At 37.7% G+C, this 19,349-nt stretch overlaps 1 protein-coding gene across 3 annotated transcripts in view; it reads left to right on the top strand.

Annotated features, from left to right (window-relative positions):
* The first annotated feature begins 1,839 nt into the window (after nt 1-1,839).
* ALPK1 (alpha kinase 1) overlaps nt 1,840-19,349 on the top strand; it is a 30,524-nt gene continuing 13,014 nt past the window's right edge. For 2 of the 3 annotated variants that reach the window (XM_063309844.1, XM_063309846.1), the window contains exons 1-4: nt 1,840-2,032; nt 5,795-5,949; nt 17,420-17,618; nt 18,956-19,015. In XM_063309844.1, coding sequence (XP_063165914.1) covers nt 1,918-2,032; nt 5,795-5,949; nt 17,420-17,618; nt 18,956-19,015 — 529 coding nt within the window. In that variant the 5' untranslated portion in view covers nt 1,840-1,917. The remainder of the gene's footprint in view (nt 2,033-5,794; nt 5,950-17,419; nt 17,619-18,955; nt 19,016-19,349) is intronic. The other variant, XM_063309845.1, reaches the window with a different exon arrangement.

The raw sequence follows: 19,349 nt of genomic DNA, 5'->3' as shown, positions 1-19,349 counted from the left end.
AAATCACCGAAGTCAGTCTAGTTAAATAAAACTTGCTTGATTAGAACCTTGGGTTTCAAAAGACATGAGAGTACTTGAACAGAGAATAGTCTGGGAGGAGGATTAGGATCCTTGCTTGTGTGGAAGTCAACATCCTTACAATCACACATCCAAAGACTTTCCCCATGGATATCTGCATATCCACATGGGTGTCCTCAAGAGACTGATATCATTTGAGTACTGTTGGCAGAGGATGTTGGTTATTGGGTGCTTCTCCTTTTTGAGTGCCATTAGGGCTTTTGTTGCCTACTCATCTAAGAGAGCTTAACGTGACCTGGGTATGTGCATGAGAGAGAGCTTTGATAATTATACAAGAACCTGAATTATTAAAAAGTTGGATCAGAAATAATGTTATATGACTTGAAGGGTTGTAAGGAGAGAGACTTTGGTAGGAATTTTTGTACTCAACAGTATGCAAAACAAGCCAAGACAGAGCCTGTGTGCTGATAGACTGCTGATCTGGCAATTTCTTACTACTGTGTTGCTTTCCATGGAAGCACTGCTGCAGAATACAGGAGGGAGGACATAAGGATTACAGAAGTGAGCTGTGAGGAATATCTTGTCAAGGGATAGATGGCAACTATTTGTTTTCATTAAATAATATGTTTGATTAGAAGAAATTATTATTATTACTATTATTAATAAAAGAACAAGATATTCCTCACATTCAGCTTTTCATGTGTAAAATATTCATCTGATTCCTAATCAGCAGAAACTAACCTCACTATAAACCCTATATGCATATTGGCTATCATTTGTTTCTATTTTGTTTAGTACTTGATTTCATAAGTCAAAGTAGCCATTATGAAAGACACAAAGCAACTCTGCCAAATACCACCTCAGAGTTTCCCTGATCTCCCAAACGATTAGACAAAACTCATATGTCATTTGTCAAGTTATATGTCATTTAACATGACATTTCTCTCTACCACTCATGTTCTGCTCATAAGGTGGAGAAACTCATGACAGGATGACATTCTGGTCACAAAGGGAATATCTCTAGACTAGTCTTCCTCAACCTGGTTCATTTCTCATTATCACCCCATTTTTGATCATGCTGTTTGGGAAATTACACAAAATGAAGTCCAGCACATCAGGAGGGAATCAAACTGCCCCACGCTGAAAATTGGGGCAGTTTTTCCCACCTGGAGTCCCCCACCTGTTATAAGCTTGGAATTTGTAGAATTCTAGCCAATAAAAAGATGCCATTTTCATTTCACTTTTTAAGGAGGGCTATCGATCCACATATGACAGTTTAGCAAGAGAAGTTGAACCATTCCTTTATATTGGCTGGGGGAAAAGTGGAGGTTGCCACCTTCCAACTCCTGTGTGGTGTGTAAAATTACCATATATTTTAGACTATATGATGGAACTCCGCTAGTGTATCTAACGTCCTGGCTCTTTCCTGTAATGCAAAGCTAAAATGCCTTCCTGCTATTTTTTTTCCTATTTAGAGCACTTGAGCCCATGAAGTTGTATATATGTAAAGTGATTCTCTGTATTCACAAGCCAGCTGGCCATTTCACTGGACTTTAAAACTCCATGGATTTCAAACTCTTTCTTTGTGCTCCTTTTGCATGGAGATGTTTGTTGTCTTGCAGTTTATCTTGTGGACCCTGGAGTAATTTCATACCCTTCTCTAATAAAGTCCTTGGAGGCTATCATATACATATCCTATTATCCTACCCTATTTGAGCCTTGCAGATAATTGATGATGTTTTAGTTAATCATCTCCCCCACTACTTCTTTTGTTCACCAGGTATGTCAGCCTGAAAGGGATTCTTTTCACTTAGAATGTGTGTCTTCTCCTAGGTAATTGATCACTGTGCACCCAGAATACTCCCTCCTCCTGATTCCAATAGAGCAGGAGTGTGCATCATGAATAATCAAAAAATGGTGAACCGTCTGTTGCAAGAATGCAAGCAAATGCTGGAGCAGCCCTCATTAATGGTGGAAGACCAGTCCAAGGAAAGCAAGCATCAACTGTTGAGAGGTGAGTTCCCAGTGTTAAGTATCAGATACAAGACAGCTGATCACCTGAGGTCACCAGCTTGCTCTGTTCTTTCTAGCAGTCAAAACATTATTGGGTTTCTAGAACCTGAACCTGATGTGAGTATGAAGGCAGGCAGAGCAGGAGGCCACATTATATACCATTGAGTTGCTGTCAGTTCTCATTTAAAGCTTCAGTAAACAGAGGTTGTAAGGGGCAGTTTTCATTTGATAAAAACAATGTTCCCAAAGTTTTGTGATGCACATAAATTTAAATTATTGAAAAGAAAAAGAAAATAATCATAAAACTTCTGAATGCTGCCTGTTACTTCCCTTCCATTTGCTGAAAATTCATCTCTGTTACGAACAAATTTCCCTACTTTGGAATTCTTTAATTGCTTTCTCATTACATAGGTCATTTTGAAAATAAAATAGAGCAAGATGCTTTTATAGAAGAACATTCCCTGGTGTTTTGATACTTTGAACAAAGTCTCATAAATGCTAATAACATGATACATATAAAACAATTTCTACTTATATTGGAAGATTAATCCAGTGTGCCGTATGATGAAGCAAGACCTTCCCTAGGAGAGTTCATGGTGTGATCAGTTTATCAATAATAAAAAATGACAAAACCCTTTTGCTTTTTTCTTTCTATAGAAAGCTAGCATTGTTAGTATTTTGGAATATATTATTCCAGATAAAGCTGTCCCACCATGTTACAAGAAATGTTAAATCATTTTACAGTGCAAACTTATGTACTCTTGGTCACATGTAAGTCCCCTTGAATTTGGTGAAACGAAGGCAGAGAAACTTGCAAACAATTGGTATTTGCAAGAAGGTTTTCCAAATTCCATGCATAATCTCATATGACTGACAATGCTGGGCTTTTACAGTAGATTACAAAGTGGTCGCTTAAGAGTTTTACCATATTCACTGCCATCATACCCTTCATCATACCCTGTGGTAAAATACCTCCCTGATCAAGTTACTTAATATCAGACAAGAAATCAGAATGAGGTTTGCTTTCTTGTTCATTAAAAGTCTCTAAATGATCACCATCTCTTACAAAAATTTATTTTTGTCTGGCAGGCAAATCAGAGGTTTCTCCCCACCTAGTCTGATGCTTCAGTAGTACTTGCTGCTTTGTAGTAAATCAGCCATGATAACAGGAAATTTAGATCCAGCTAATTCAGAAATCATTGTTTGTGTACAGTAGGGGCGTGCCGTCTTTTTTATTTGTTGTGTCAGTGCCATATTCCAAAAAGTTGCCAGTTAATTTACACTTAATACATTATTTTAGTATGATTATTACTCCCCCCATTTAATATTTTTCTCCTTTGGTGACTCCTTTTAGAAGTGCCATGGCTGCATCCTGTGGGGTGGGGAGACAGCCTCTTGAGCCACAGTTTGTGCATTGCTGATGTTCAGCTTTGATTATAGTTCCTTACCATTCAAGGATATAGTTTATATAAAAGCGGGCCTATATCTTTTCATTCCACAAAAGATACTTTTGTTTCCTTGTCGCTATTTCCTCTCAGCTTTATTACTTCTCTTCAGATGGGCTGTGCAGCTTCTAATCAGGTAGCTGCTTCTTTGCTTCCTCCCCTGCAAAATGCTGCAGAGCTTGATCAATAATCGCTTTAGTTCCAGATATGCTGCATCAATGCCTTTATAGTCAGTTCATTAGACAGACCCCTCCAGGTGAACTGCTTCAGGAAGTGAAGGATCTGAGACTCTGAGCATCCTAGGATCAATTATCCTCAGCTGAGATACGGGTAAAAATCTGCCTTGACCAGAGAAATAGGCATGCTAATAATGTCACAATGTGTGACAGAGATTATCGCTTTGGATTATTCAGTGGTTGAAGTTGTACAAAAACTAGGCTTAAAATGCAATTAATTGGGCCTGGTGTGGTATGAGCATATTCTGTATGATGAATTTATGATTCATAGGTATCCATACCTAACCACAGCGATGAAACATGCATCATGACATCAAGATAGGAGGAGGATGGAGTATTAGGTATGTTTGCTGCCTTGAGTTATTTACAAAAATAATAAAGGCAGGATAAAAATTAAATAAAGAAATAAAGATGCAAGGTCTGCTCTTTAATACTTACATTGCAACATCACACGCAGGTAGTTAAGAAGCAGAGTTTGCACCACAAAGTTGTACAACACATTTTGGCAATTGATTAATTCAGTATACCATGCGTCATGCTTAAAAGATAATAGCAATGGTGCAGCATATTTTATTGTGGTTCGTGAATTCAAAACAAGGAGCTTGTTACCATTATTTTCTGTGATGCTCAGATGAGGCAAAATTTGAGGAAGAGGAGAAAAGAGGAAAAGATGATTTGGAAAGGAATCTTTCCAGTTTGGAACTCCATGATCCATTAAATAATCGTTGAGGCTATCAACCATCCAAGTCACCTTGAGCACTAATTGTTGAAATGAAATGCATATGCTCATTATTGAGCATACTAAAATTATAATAAATAAAATTATTAATATTTGTCATAAATATATTATTTGCTTCATCTTGTCTTGTAGCAGCACCAGCTTTCTAATCTCCCATGTTTGTTCCTTTTCTATCACTTTTTCATACAGTTCTCATATTTTCCCAATGCGTAAGTTGTTTTGGTCAACATGAATTCTAGTGAAGATTTTTTTAAAAATCTGATTCATTGATTAAGAAGTAACATCCATGGTCGAGGATAGACCTAAAGCTGGATTTCCCCAATCCTAGTTCAGTGCCTTTACTACTACACATCACTGGCTCTCCTTGAGATTCTAATTAATTATCACATACTGTATAACAGCCAGTTGCAGATTTATCTCTTATCCTAATCTAGTATCACAGTAGTGTCTCCATGAAAAGCTGCTTTTCATCAAGGGAACTTGGATTCATTAGATAATTGGGCTGAGATGGTAAATTTTGACAGTTTTCTCAGTATCTCCCACTTTCTTCTAAACACTATTTAGAGAGCAGCAGGATAGAAGATAAAATTGTTGCACTGGCCCCATTTATAGAAGAAGTGTGTTTAAATCTGGATCCAAGCCATTATGATGCTAAAATGCTTGTCTGAATTTCTTAGCTTAGGGTGCAAACTGACAAACATAGTTAACAATTTTGTTGAGAATCAGTGTGGCATAATGGTTGAAGAAATTGGACGAAGACTGAGCAGCTGCAGGTTTAAGTCTACCTTCAGCCATGGAAACCCACTGGGTGACTTTGACCAGCCCAAACTACCTCACGGAATTATTTTGCAGAGATAAAATGAACAGAGATTTTTATGAGCTACCTTGAACTTCTGGAGAAGAAGCAGGGTATAAATCTATCAAATAATAATGAAATGGTCTATATTTATTTTGTGTCCATAATATTGAAAGGAAGAACAATCAAGCTATGAGTCTGTTGCATTAACATTTTATATCCAAATATATGAGTTTCCTGTGAGCATCCTATGTTCTCCACTCCTTTCCACCTTTTGCTATTTGCTCGTATCTATGAAATAATCCAGTCTTTCTCTTCCTGCTAAATTTCTTCCCTTAATGGCAGACAGCTCCAATTTAGCTGCAGGGCAGAGGATGACAGGTCACCTGATGACAGGTAGCCCCTCTCCCTGTTGGTCTGTTGCTGGAAGAAGTGGCAGCTTGTAGTTCCTTAGAGGCAATCTGAGGAAGGGAATGCTTTCAGCAAGAAAGGTATCACCTTGTAACCTTTGTGGCTGACTCACTTACCTGCCCTTTGACCCTTTCAGCTTCACTCCCTGAGGATTTGAGGACCCTCATCGAAGAAGCCAAGGAAATGAAGTGGCCCTTTGTGCCAGAAAGGTGGCAATACAAACAAGCCATAGACCTTGAAGACAAAACAAATTTGCAAGATATGATCAATGCAAGGCTGCATGAGTTACTGGTATGACACCAAAGACACCTGTCCTTGAAACCTGCACTAGCTCTTAAATGTACAGTGATCCAACAGATGGTAGCGTCGTTGTTACACAGGTGACCCCCCCCCATTTTTCACTGTTGCTTCTACCCCATGACAGTTGCTATCCTACTTCTATTCAAGTCAATGGTTAAATTGATTCCTGTTGTCGTCAGAAGACATGGGGTCAATGGTTTGATTTTGTTCACATATTGCAAGATATGTAACCTGATCTGTAGTTTAGTATGAGTTTTCATGTAAGCACAGGGTTCATGCACAAGGGGACTTCCTCCAGTGAAGTGATGAAAGAAGCCATTCACTCAAGTGCATCAGTTGTACTTTGAAGTATGCAAATGAAAAACACAAATCTAACATTTTATCAGTTAGCATGATAAAGAACAGGATAGCCTTATCCAGCCCAGATGATGGGGGTGAATAAAACAATAAATAATAATCATATATATATGCCATTGTGATTTGAGTTATCAAAGTGGGTAAATCTCTTCTGAAATAATAGTTCCGTGGTAGTTAATCATGGCAGTGATTAAAACCATTTGTGCTAGGTTTTTTTTTTTTCTTGAGGTAAAGAATTTCATTCTAAATTTTATGTGTTAGCTGTTAGCTTGCTAAGATCTGTGTTGGGATGAGAATCGGCAAAAGGGTTTTATTTGTTACTTTATGGTTATAATTTTGAAAAGGATATTTCTATTTTGAAAACATTTTATTTAGAGGCTTCCTTCATTCTCAAAGCTACTAGGTGATGGTCAGCTGATTATGAGTATCTGGGAAGGGAAACAGATTTGTATACTTTCTAATTTAGTATTATTATATTTGTAATCCAGTGTGCTTATGGGATTTTTTTGTCTTAGGTGCTGAAATAATTGGGTCAACCCTGGGTATATGCATCTTGATTTGGAAAGGGAGATATCAGTTGCTTCTCATAGCAAAATGAATTGGGTGCTTTTCACTGTCCTATTCAACTTCCAGAAGGGTTTTGAATGTCATAGACTATTACCTTCCAAATGCATTTAACTTTTCACTTGATAAAAATCTATGTCCTTTTAAATCAAACTCAAGCATTTTATTTTATATATCTTTTTTGCATTTTAATTCATTACCATTTTGGTCTTTATTTCCAAAAACTGTTGCTCACATTTCTTCTTGATATTTCAATAGGTGATTTATCCAAGGTAAAATCAGTTGTAGCATATAGAATATGGTGGCTGGTGGACACACTTCGAATTTGAGAACATGTTGGTATGGTCATTTTCAGAACAAGGTTTCTGGGAGGCCTTGCCCATTCACAAAATGACCACCAGTGGACATATGAGTGCCAGTTTGTTCTGCCAAAAAGGAGTCACTGAGGGGCCATTTCTTTGGTCTTCACCAATCATAACTTCATCAGTTAAGACATAGAGAGGGGCCTGACTATCCAATTTTTGAATACCGGCAGGTCAGTGCAAAAGAAGGCAGACTAAGATATCCTGTGAAATGTGAATCTCTTCTTTCTTCCACCTTCCCCAGCTCCAACAGCATTAATTAAGCCTCCTCTTGCATCTCATCTGAAGCATCTCTTCAAGAAGCATCTCATGCTGAAGAATGAAATCAAATCCATTCAAAGGGCAACATGTGACTTAAAGTCCTGTGAGTGTGCATGAAGCACCTGTCAGGAACCCCTTAAACCAGACATATCTTTTCCAGCAACTGCACAACAGCCATAATGGGCAGCCACACAAGCCCAGACAAAAAGGCAGTTGCTTTAAGGTGTTCCGACAGATATTTCATATACACCTACTCATGATCCAAATCATGCTTTGCCGTTTGAAGCTGAATCTCTTGAACAGTCCTACTATCCAAAATTCATCAGGATAGCAAATTTCCTGGAGCAATTCTCTAACAAAAGAATTCCACTTGATGCTCATTTGTGCCTTTACTACATTTTTAGGCAAATGCATAGAGATAAGATATTCCTATTTGGCATGCTCCTGTTACACTCCAGAATCTTTTATTTGGATCCTTCCCATTCAAGGGATCCAACATCCTATTGGTAGCATCTTTTACAGAAAATGCTGCCCACTTCCTGCTGTATTCAGCTAAAGCATTTGCATGGATATGTATTTCCAAGCTTTATCCAAAGGATTGTGGACCATTAACCAAGCAAAATTTGCTAAATGTAAGACTCCAAGTGGGCACAAATGGAATATTACAGCAAGGGGCTCAGTATTGACAGCATGCCGTGCTAGCCTGAGATTTAAAATAGTTAAAGTTCCATTCAATCGATACCAAGTCATTCTTCTTCTCCCCCTCCATAAGCAAATGGATTTAACTTGGGTGATGTAACTTACATGCCTTGACAGAGGAGGGCGGCTCTGTTGCTGTTTTACAAATTCCTGGCACTAAGTGGAGTTTTATTGTGATTCTGAATTTGTTTTGGCTATTTTCTACCTCTTCCCTCCCCACCCCCCGCTTTTTTTCTTTTTTCTTTTTTTTCTTCTCTTTTCCTTTCTGGTGTGTGGCCTTAGACAGAAATTTATGGTGGAGGCTGACCCTTTGACAATGCCCACAAAGCCCCCAAACTCAAAAGCATTTGTCTGCTCCCTTCTAGGATAAACACCTGCAGTAAACTCCCTGAGAAACCTGGATAGATAGGAGATTAATGTGGCTGTAATAGCAAAGCCATGTTTGCACACATTATATTCTCACCCCAGGTAGATGAACCGTTTCTGGGATGATACCAATTATTTATTGTTGAAACATCTGTTGATAACTGCAGCTGCCCCAGCAAAACAAAGCAGATCGTGGGGTTACAGACTATAGGACTCTTGGTCCCATCTCATGCTAGTTTGAAACTATTCACCCAAGTGTCCCAAAGTTTGTGGGTTACCATCATTTTCATGGTTTCATCATACCAAAAGAAGTGATTCCCAAATACTGTGCTCCTTTCCCTGTGGGCTTTGAAGTATTATTTCAGTTCCGTTGGTAATTTATATTCCAGCACTATTGTACTGCAGGAGAAAAGAGACACTTCTTTTTGTTTTCCTTTTAATCGTACTTTGACTGACACTTTGACCCATATTATTAGTATTAGTCAAGAAAGGCCTTTTCCCTTCTTGCTTTGCTTTTTTTCCCCCTTTGCTTTTAAATAACCAGATTTTTGGTTGAATTTTATTTATTAAAAAAAATTACAGCTTGACAGCAAAAAATGAAATTCTGTATTTCCTATTTTCATATGATTTGAGGGATTAATTCTCCCAGAAACAGAAATAACCCTTTGTTGGCATTGTTGGGTAAAACAGTTAACACATTATGTCTGGGTTTATTCTAAAGTGGTGAGTTTAGAATAAGCTCTCCACCAGAATGAACCAGTGTTTGTAAATGCTCTGGGATCCTTGAATGAAGTGTTTATTATTCTGGAAGGCCAGATTTTGTGGTCCTTATTCACAGCATGCAGCATCTTACTTCTTGAGTAGCTTCCCTGATCTCAAAGTATCTTTGTGAGAGCACTTGGGTCTCCTGTCTGAAAATTTGACTTAGCCTTGCATTGTTAAAAGCAAAGCTTTGTTTGCAGACCATTGCTTGGCTGAGTATGCAAAGCAATCAGGACTCCTTACATCAGCCTTTTAAACAGTTCAGCTTGGCATTGGCTGCAGAACCCTTTTGTACAAAACAAGCAGAATGAGAAGGCTCGTGAAACAGACTGGGGAGTTGGCAGAGGGTGGGGATGGGGGGAGAATCCCATATCTGTTGGTTTTACCAGTCTTTAAAAAATTGGTTGACTGAGAGGTGTACCCTGCAATATTTTTTCTCTTAATCATGGTTTGCACTGTTGAACTTTTAGCTAAGAATTTGAAAGGAAGAAAAGATATGGTAACTCTTAGCACAATTTTTCATGAATTCTTTTGGTGATTCAGAAGTAATTCTCATTATTTGTCAATATAAATTCAGATTAAGGTATCTGATAACAAATGTTTGATTCAATAAACTTAAACTGAAAATAAAATGCAGAAATTATGGTCTCTTTGGACACTAAGAAAACTTAATATACAGTCATAATCATTCAAAAAACCCCAAACTTTTTGAATTTTAACTATCAACTTAGGGTTTCTTCAACATTCACTTTTTACTCATATCTGCTGCAGTTATTTATTTCAATTGTTATTTTTTAACTTTTTTCCTACTTTTTTTCTGCTTTTCCACTTCAGGAGAGAATATCCACAGGGGCGAGCATAATCATCATTAAAAATTATGCAGGCTGTTTTTATTTGTCTGTTAGGTTTATATTCTGCCTTTCTTCCAGGATCTCAGTTTTGTAAATATAGTTCCCTTCTACAGTTTTTACTATAATAGTTATGTTGAGTAGCTAGGCAGAAAGCTAGTAACTGCCCCATGCCACCCAATGAGTTTCTGTGCTTTGGGAAGAATTTGAACCTGGTCTTTCTGATTTAAGTCTCAACCACTGGGTGGTTCTAATCTAAGCCTCAACCACTGTGCTATATATACCTTGTCTTGGTATTAGAAAGTTTAAAAAAAAGTTACAAAATGGAGGCAGCTCCCTGGAGCTTCAAAGGATGGGCCAGAAGAGGCCCCATTAATGCCCCCTATTTGGGAATCTAACTATCTGATAGCCAGGTGTTGATTCTAGTCCCAGCTTCTAGTCAAGAGCTTTGTGGTCACATCTTAAACAAGCTAGAGTTGCCAAAAACTCATAATTCTTGATGCAACTAAGATACATGTACTGTGGTTAAATCTGCACACTTCTGAAACTAAGATTCCTGAGACACTCTAGAAGAGTATTTGGGGTTTTGCACATTCATTAATGAGAAAGCGTAACTTGCAGAGCTATAATGCAGAAGCAGCTGGCTATTAGTACTCCTGTTCTAAACTTCTAAAGGACTTGGTGATGGCGATTAAGCCTCTAGTAGTGAGTGGCTGAGCTGCCATTATGACATACAGGATCAGAACCAGCAAAAGACTTTAGGTTCCATTGGCTCTGCTGCTTAGTTTCTGGAAACAGATAAGACAGGGAGGAGTTCCTAAGAAAAGAGGGACCTGGCATAAGAAGAATAATTGCAACACAAGAGTGTAACATAAACAAGATAAGCAAATTAGAACTAGAACTTAAGAGGAGTGGTTCAAACAAAAGAGTGGAAGAAGATTAGGCTACAGGACTTGGGCCCATTCCATAGTTCACAGCAGTATCTCTTTGTTGCATTAAATAAAACAGCTTGAGCTTTCCCCAGCCGCCCAACTGTCTCCTTTATTCTCACTGTAGAAAATATTCTGACTCTATGTAAGAATAGCATCTTGATGCAAATCATTGGTTTTATACAGAAGTGCACATGTGGTTGTCTACATGTTAATTGACACCATTCCATCATCTCTCACTTGACTGCAAGTGATGGAAGTTGGCATTCAATAACCATTGAAGGTCACATGTCCATTTCTGCCTTAGTCTAATAGTGATAACTAAGTTATATGTTTGAACATGATTCAGGGGCCAAAGCAACATTCTTTTTTATTTTTTTGTCTCTTTTCAAGGTGCCATTGTGCAGCTAATTTCCTATCTATGATAATGAACTCTTATCAGTTGCATTCTATGGAATCTTGATTCTGCTAAAGGATTTTCTTGTGTTATACGGAACTGAACAAGAATTTCAGTCTTATTTTATAAGATAAAGCCACAAGGTCTGTGTGATTAGGGCTATCACTTTCAAGCTGCAAAAATATAAACAACAATTAGATGGCAGCAAAGAGATACAGACAATTCCAACTTCTTGCTGCAATCTAGTGTTCATCTAGTTTTTTGCAGCCTGAATCTGGTAGCCCTAAGTGTAACATAAATAGTTAGAGTTTTGGATGTTAAATGGAAATCCTTATTTAAAATATTTGGATGACTGTGTGCCGCTTACTTACTTTCTCAGCCTGGCCTGCCTTTCTGGGGTTTTGTGATGATAAAGTGGTGGGAACTTCAGTGGAAAACTAGAGAAAATGTAATCACAACTACCAATATTTAAGGAAAGAAAAGGCATGGGAGAAAGAAAAGCATATTCTTTTTGGAGACGTTTAATTCTTGCTCATTGAGATTTCCTGTTATCTTCTGTTTCCATTCCATTCATTACTTTACTACTGTATGCACAAGCAATTTTGTATTTGCAACATTGGTAACAATTGCTAGAGCAGATAGTTCTGAGGAAGCAGGGGGTTTTCTGGCAAATGCTTGATGTTGTAGCATTGGACTCGACGCTAAAACTTAAACCATAAAGGTATAATGCTGGGAGGATTTAAGCCATTTTAAAGAAGGAAGTAGAAAACAGCATATTCATCCTCTCAGAGCTTTTTAGAAAAAGTTCTTTGGGAAAACCATTTTTTAATTCCCAACCTGCACACATACCCAGATGCATTTTAATTAAGATATAGAAATCTTTTGCAAACCTAATTCCATTTGTACGTTCTTCGGTTTTCCAGCCATGAAGTTCCTTTTATGCCCTAAATTCAATTACATACACACATTGGGCACTATGGAAACAGATGTTCAAGCAGAATGCATATTTATTCCTCTCTTTAGCTTTGATGAATACAAAAACTTCTTTTTCCCTTTCACCCATCCACCATCTTTACATTCTATTTTTTTAAGGTTGGGCTATTCTTCTCATTCACTGAATCAATGGTTTATACATTATCTTTTGACATAAATATTACAATTAGAATTTTGAATTGGTTTATTTGAAATTATACTAATTTGGTGGAGATACATTATACGTATCCATATGTACCAATTACTTTTTCCATGGGGATGTGGGACGTGTGTGGAATTGGAAACAAAACTGTGGTGAGGTCAAAAATGTACTTTCTCTTAAAAAAAAAATAGCAAAAGAATACTGAGATTATATAGTAAATGGGGGTATTAAAATACAGAAGCGCTAACACAACAGTGTGCTCTGGTTTATGCCCATTGTAAGGGACTTAAGAACAGCTATACAGTAGTTTGGTATTGTTAACATAATACAAACTCATTTTGCCACAGCAGGTGGCAGCACTTACCTGAACTTGGTAAAGCTAAGTAGAGTCAGACCTGATTTATATTTGGATCGGAGACCACAGGAAATATCTGTAAACTAGACTGGGAACTTGAAAAATCATGGAAGAAGGCAATAAGAAATTAATTCTGTACTAGTGCAAAGAAATTGTATGAATGTGCTCATATAGTCTCCAGGAGTTGAGCCTGACTTGTGAGACATTACCTTAACTTGTGATTTGAGAAATCTGTAATGGATCATCGTGTGATAGATTTCAAAAATCATGATAATTCCACATAAAAGTCACATAAAAGCTGGATATTCCTAGCTTCATATTACGCATATGTGGAGGGAATTTTATAAATCATGTATTTGATATAATGTGTAAGGATATAACATGCATTTCCAATTGATCAGCATATTTTTTTACCTTTTTCTATCAACAGCTTTATACATAGACACTATTTGTTTGCAACACAAGAAGTTGCTTTTCTTTCAGTTACGATTACAAATTACAAATTCCTAGAGATTGTGGCTAGTTTTAAAACTCTAGCTAGAGAAAGTGAAAAAATAGTTTATGAAGATGGCTTGTTTTTCCTAAACACTGTTAAATCCAATCCCAGTTTATTGTCTGAATGTAAGCCAAAACTGAAATTACCTAAAAGGGAAGCTTTCAGCCCCTTCATAAGCATCAACAAGGTGAACGCAAGTCTCGTTACAGTTTCTTGTTATATGTGAATAGGAACATCTGAATTATGCTACCATCCTTCCAGTTACATCATACTTCTGCATGATAATGCTTGTAAAAAGAGAAGGAAGCTTTGCTATAACTCAGCATGGATCTGTCAAAAGAGGATGATTCCAGAAGCACACAGTTTCTTCAAGAAATGCTGGCAACTTTATGGCGGACCAAGCATATATTACAGGTTTTGAGACTAACAAAATTGAATTGGACAGAATTTAGTGTCCTGGCCTGTAAGAAACAATTTTATTAGAATCTCTGCAAACGATCTTGGGAGGAAGAAATTAGTTGCCTTATCTAGGCTTCATGTGTGAAATGATCCTTACACCCTTCAATTGCTACAGATTTGTCCTCAGAATTTGCCTTAAATTTTGTTTGATAATGTTTGAATATTTGTTAGGGAGAAGAGGTCTTACATCTGTTTTACAGTTTTCTTGTGGACTAAGGGCTGATTTGATAGGCAAAAAAATAGTCAAACATTTTCTTAGCATGTTGTTGAGGGAGATGGAAAAACAGTTTTATAATAACAACAATTGATACCAAGCTGAATTTATCAGAGTGAAGTGCCACCTTATCTTATGGGAAAGAAAAAAAATAGGCAATATTCTTCCCCTGTCTTGACTTCGCCTTATTTTATGTCAACTTGATTTTGAAGAGGGATACAAGAGGTTTCCGCATTAAGCAGAGAGTTAAATTATGCAGCTGCCCAGCCTTCCAGAATAGGGAAACTTGGTTTAGATTTTTTCACAATGCTATTGAAGTGCTTATTTTCCTCCTGAAGAGACACAAACAGATGCAAACTTCTGTAAACACTTTAGAAATGAATTCAGTGAGTTTGGCCTCTCAGCAGTGCTCAATAGCTGACAGAAAAATGTCTAATTAGTGCAAGTGGAAATAATAGGGCCACTTGGATTCCTCCTACCCTTCTCCACATCTCCTTTTCCTAGGAACTCAAAGGCTCTTTTGTTTGGCAGGTCACCCTCTCCCATGCTTTTGTGTTTCAGTTTCTTAAAGGAAGGCAAGGAGCAAAGGGGAAAAATATATTAGGCAATGAAGGCAGCGCCTATACATATGGTAGGAGCACTGTGAAGAATTTGTACCTAGGCAGTGTCAGTTTACAGGTGCTTCAAGAGGGGGATTCCTCCCATGGTGGAAAGCATGTGTTCCAGGGAAAGGGGAATCCCTTTCAATCGCAGCCTTTTATTTTTTTTAAAAAAGTATCCTCAAAAAGAGTCAGTTTTTTTAATGCCTGAATCATCTGAAGAGCACTTCAAAGTAATTGACACCCTGATCTTGTGAGTAAACATATACTCTGCATTCCTGTTAATACCCTGCAGGAAAATTTCCCTCAGTATGGTGACAGGGAGTTGGCTTTCAAAATTTATTTACAAGGAGAAGAAACATTTAGTGAAATCCTCATGACTGGAAGATAGTCTTCTTGCGCTTACTTAGTGAAGAGATGGTTGTCCACAGCTTTGGGTCCTTTTGTCAAAAGGACAAAAGGAGCATCACACTGTCCCGTTGTAAGATCCACCGCTCTTGCTGTGATATCACAATGCAAAGAGGTAGGGTCTGCCATATGACGCTACTTTCTTCAGACTGACCAGTTGGACACCCCTGACCCTGTGGGCCAAAGGATATTCTACCTCTATCATTTCTTTTGGTGATCAATTAAATCCTAAGCGAAGACAACGCGAGGGAAGCAGAAGGGTTCCAAGTATTGACAGGATGTTTCTTCCTCTGTGAAAAAAGCTTCTGTTTTTCTACCTGATTGTCAAGAGGCTTTCAAATTTCTCTGAGTGTTGTTTTTGAGCTGGGTCCTTGTTTGAGATAGCAACGGGTGCTACTGCTGCTGCTGTAGCATTTCTTTTTTTCTTCTTCTTTTAATTGTTTTATTCAGTTTCTCCTTGTTCTGTTTTATTAAAGAAATTAAGCAAAAAACACTTCTAAAATTATTGCTTATTTGTATACTTTTGCTTTATGAAAAACTGGTTAAAAAAAGTATAAATTTCTTAAATAAATTAAGGACTTAAAAATAAATCATAGGCCATAATTCTTTCCTGATATACTAACAAAAGCAGCTGGTCCCAAATCTGAGAGGTAATTTTTATCACTCCTATATTTCATATATATTGATTGATCCATCCTTGTAATTTTTTTCTTTCTTGGATCTTTTGTGGTAAAGCTTTCAGGCAGCCAAACTTCATCTAGTACTAACCAGACCTCATCCAGTTTAGCTTCCAAGCTCAAACAAGTTTGGGTAGGAGCTGCTGTGTGCTAAGACCAATTCCTCTTAACTGTTCCTTATTAAAGTTTGTCTGAAGGCCCACTGACACAACCGTTGAAGCTTTTCCTACAAATGAAATGTTCTGAACTAGGCATGAAAGCTCTAGCTAGGGCTCCTTCATCACAAGGGCTTGCCCAATAATCTGAGAAGGCTGCTCTGAATCTGCATTCCTTTGGGCACTGAGAGTGCCTTCACTCTTGAAGCCCCAAAACATTGATGCTCCCTGCAGACATATGCATGGCTACAAATCTGAGCAAATTATTCTGAAATATAAATATTAGGACAGTAGGGACGCGGTGGCACTGCGGGTTAAACCGCTGAGCTGTTGATCGGAAGGTCGGCGGTTCGAAACCGCGCAGCGGGGTGAGCTCCCGTTGTTAATCCCAGCTCCTGCCCACCTAGCAGTTCGAAAACATGCAAATGTGAGTAGATTAATAGGTACCGCTTCGGCGGGAAGGTAACGGCGTTCCGAGTCGTCATGCTGGCCACATGACCCGGAAGTGTCTATGACAACGCCGGCTCCAAGGCTTAGAAACGGAGATGAGCACCGCCCCCTAGAGTCGGACTCGACTGGACTTTACGTCAAGGGAAACCTTTACCTTTACCTTTTAGGGATGGAATGGGCCCAGGTTCTTCCCAAAATGCATTAGGAAGAGGATATATATCTGTCTATTAAAGTCCATTTTGCTTCCATCCTTTAACAAAACAGATCATTTGATTTCTCTTACTATATACTGCTTTTGCTTTTTAGTTCTCATTAAAATCTGTAGGATACATTGTCCATAATTTAAATCCCACTGATTTTAGTGAGAACCAAATTTAACTTTCTTAGTTCTAGACTAACTTAATATCTAGGCTCACACATTCTGTTTAAGCCATAGTGTGGCTTAACTTAGCCTATAGTGTGAATTCAGTCCCTGTAGCTTATAAACCATGGTTTATGTCTTTGCATTATCTGTGAACCCAGCAACAGTGGCTTAATCAAACTAAACCAATCATGACTTAGAACAATCTATACATTTGTTTACATAAGTTTATCAGCACCACTTAACTTTAAGTTCAGAAGCTGAATGAACAGGAAAAACTACAAAAATAAATGTCACTGCACACAAAGGTAAATAGCAGGCTGCCATACAGAAAATGTCTATCACGTTTTGTAATGTCTCTTTTAAGTCCCTTTCCACTTTTTCTACTCTTTTGCTGCATTGGATGCAGTACTTCCCTGCTTTGCCTTGGGAGTTTCTGCAGTCCAAGGGAAGCATGGACAACTTTCAGAGAAATAAGCAAACAAATGTTGCAGTTTGGTACCCTCTCTGTCTCCTCGTGAATGGTGCACTTTATGGACGGTCCCCTAGAAACAGCTCCCTAGGGCAGTTTGTTCCTACTCACATATGCATTTGGTCCTCTTTTCAGGTTTACTTAAAAACCTCCATTGCCAACAGAGACTATGTGATGGCAGCAGCTATTATGTTCCTGGTTGACCGGTTTTTATATTGGGTTGATGGTTCCAGCCAGCTTCTTCAAATTGTCAAAAGGCTGCATCAGCTGGAGCCTACAGTACCAATTGCTCCTCAGTTGGTGATCCGTCAGGCTCGCATCTCTGTGAATTCAGGTAATGAAATGATGTCTGCAAGCCCCCTGACCCTTCCTCCATTTTCTTAGCCCAGTTCTAATTAGAAGATGCTTGACTTTCAAGAGGATAGATTGTCCCATTCTAAAGGTGATGTTTCTATTACCACAATTCTATTTTTAAAAACAAACAAACTGATACCCTTTTCCTGTCAGCCACATAGTAATCTTCTTCCACCTCTTTTTGCTGACCCAAAGTGCATGGTATAAAGAGTTTCTAATGGGGAAGAAAACAGGACAAAATTGTGAAAGAACGAGGAAAATAGTACTTGGAGCTTTTGTCTCCTGTTTTTAGATGTGGCTGCTTCCTGCTGTTTTAGATACCGATATGTGAACTGCTGTATTTCAGAACAGGGGTGTCTTAAAATAGATTACACAGTTCTAATATTTTCTGTGTACAATTCAAACTGCATTTAAGGGGTTAAAAAACAACCCACATAACTCAAGGGTGCAAATACTATAGTGCAATAAACTTATATAGACTGAGACTTTTTTCCTTTGCTCTGTGCAAAGAACATAAATGGCATTGTAGTACTTTTTCAAACATATAGAATATATTTCTGATTATTGTTAAGAAGGAAAGCTAAAACAATCGGTTAGCTTTTGTTTCAGTGGCTTGGTAAACTAACGAAATTATAATCTTCTTTCAATAACTTCATTCCAATACAAGTGGGAATATTAGGATTTTTTAGCATTCTCATGGGAAATCTGAGAAATAGATATGTCAGCAAAAAAGAGAGAGCTCTCAGTTTGTTCATTTTTAAAATCCAGTGTCAGTCAAGGTAACATATCTAGAGCATAAAACCTCAAATAGAACAAAGTATTTGTTTGGATGAATCTGATCCTATATATAAAAAAACTAAACACTTCAAGGCTGTACTTGCCCTCTCATTGTTTAATATATTGTGTTCAATAGGGCTTACTCCCAAATAAGCCAGTAGAGGAGTGCAGCTTCAACTGGGTGAGACTAAGACCATCTATATCACTAGTCTCTAACTAAAGCTGCTGCTTGGTTACAGCCTAATTTAAGGTGGGTCCCAATCATTACAAGAGCACCATTGTTCAAGTTAAGAAGTAGTTCCCCATATGCCACTTTGGGCTAAAGGGAAGCTACAGTTATTTAAAAAAAGACCTGTGATTATGTTGAGTGTGGTGGGAAATTAATACCACAAAGTTGATCCACATGTATAGTTGTAGGTGTAACAACACAGCTGTCTGTATTTACCCTGGGTGATCATTTCAGCTAAAGGAACCTTATTCATGAAGTGGCATTGCCCTATCATGTTGATTATAACAAAAATATATATTTAATATTTCTAGGTAAATTACTGAAGGCTGAATATATTCTTAGCAGTCTTATTATTGGCAGTGGAGCAACAGGTACATAAATAATGTTTTTGATACATCTTTCCATTTTAATTTATAAAAACTAGTTATGGCCTACTTTGGGATAGGCAAATAATTTTTAGATGCATTTTCCTTAAATTATAAAGGGATTTGGTGGGAGGAAAACCCCATTTTGGTCTTTGCTTCTTCAGCTTTGCATGTTTCACCTTCCATGTCAGGTCTATTGGGAACCAATTTTAATGTGTTCCTGTCATTTTAATAACTATTTTGGCTCACTGAAGATCTGCAATATATTCACTGTGCTAATGAATGGAGCTTTCTAGAAATATATAATGTAACCAAATATCACTGTAATTATAATCCCAAA

The sequence above is a fragment of the Candoia aspera genome, chromosome 8 (genome assembly GCF_035149785.1).
Source record: "Candoia aspera isolate rCanAsp1 chromosome 8, rCanAsp1.hap2, whole genome shotgun sequence".
In the NCBI taxonomy this organism is placed as follows: Eukaryota; Metazoa; Chordata; class Lepidosauria; order Squamata; family Boidae; genus Candoia; species Candoia aspera.
Note: the sequence above shows the minus strand (reverse complement) of the source record. Positions and strands in the feature narration are given on the sequence as shown.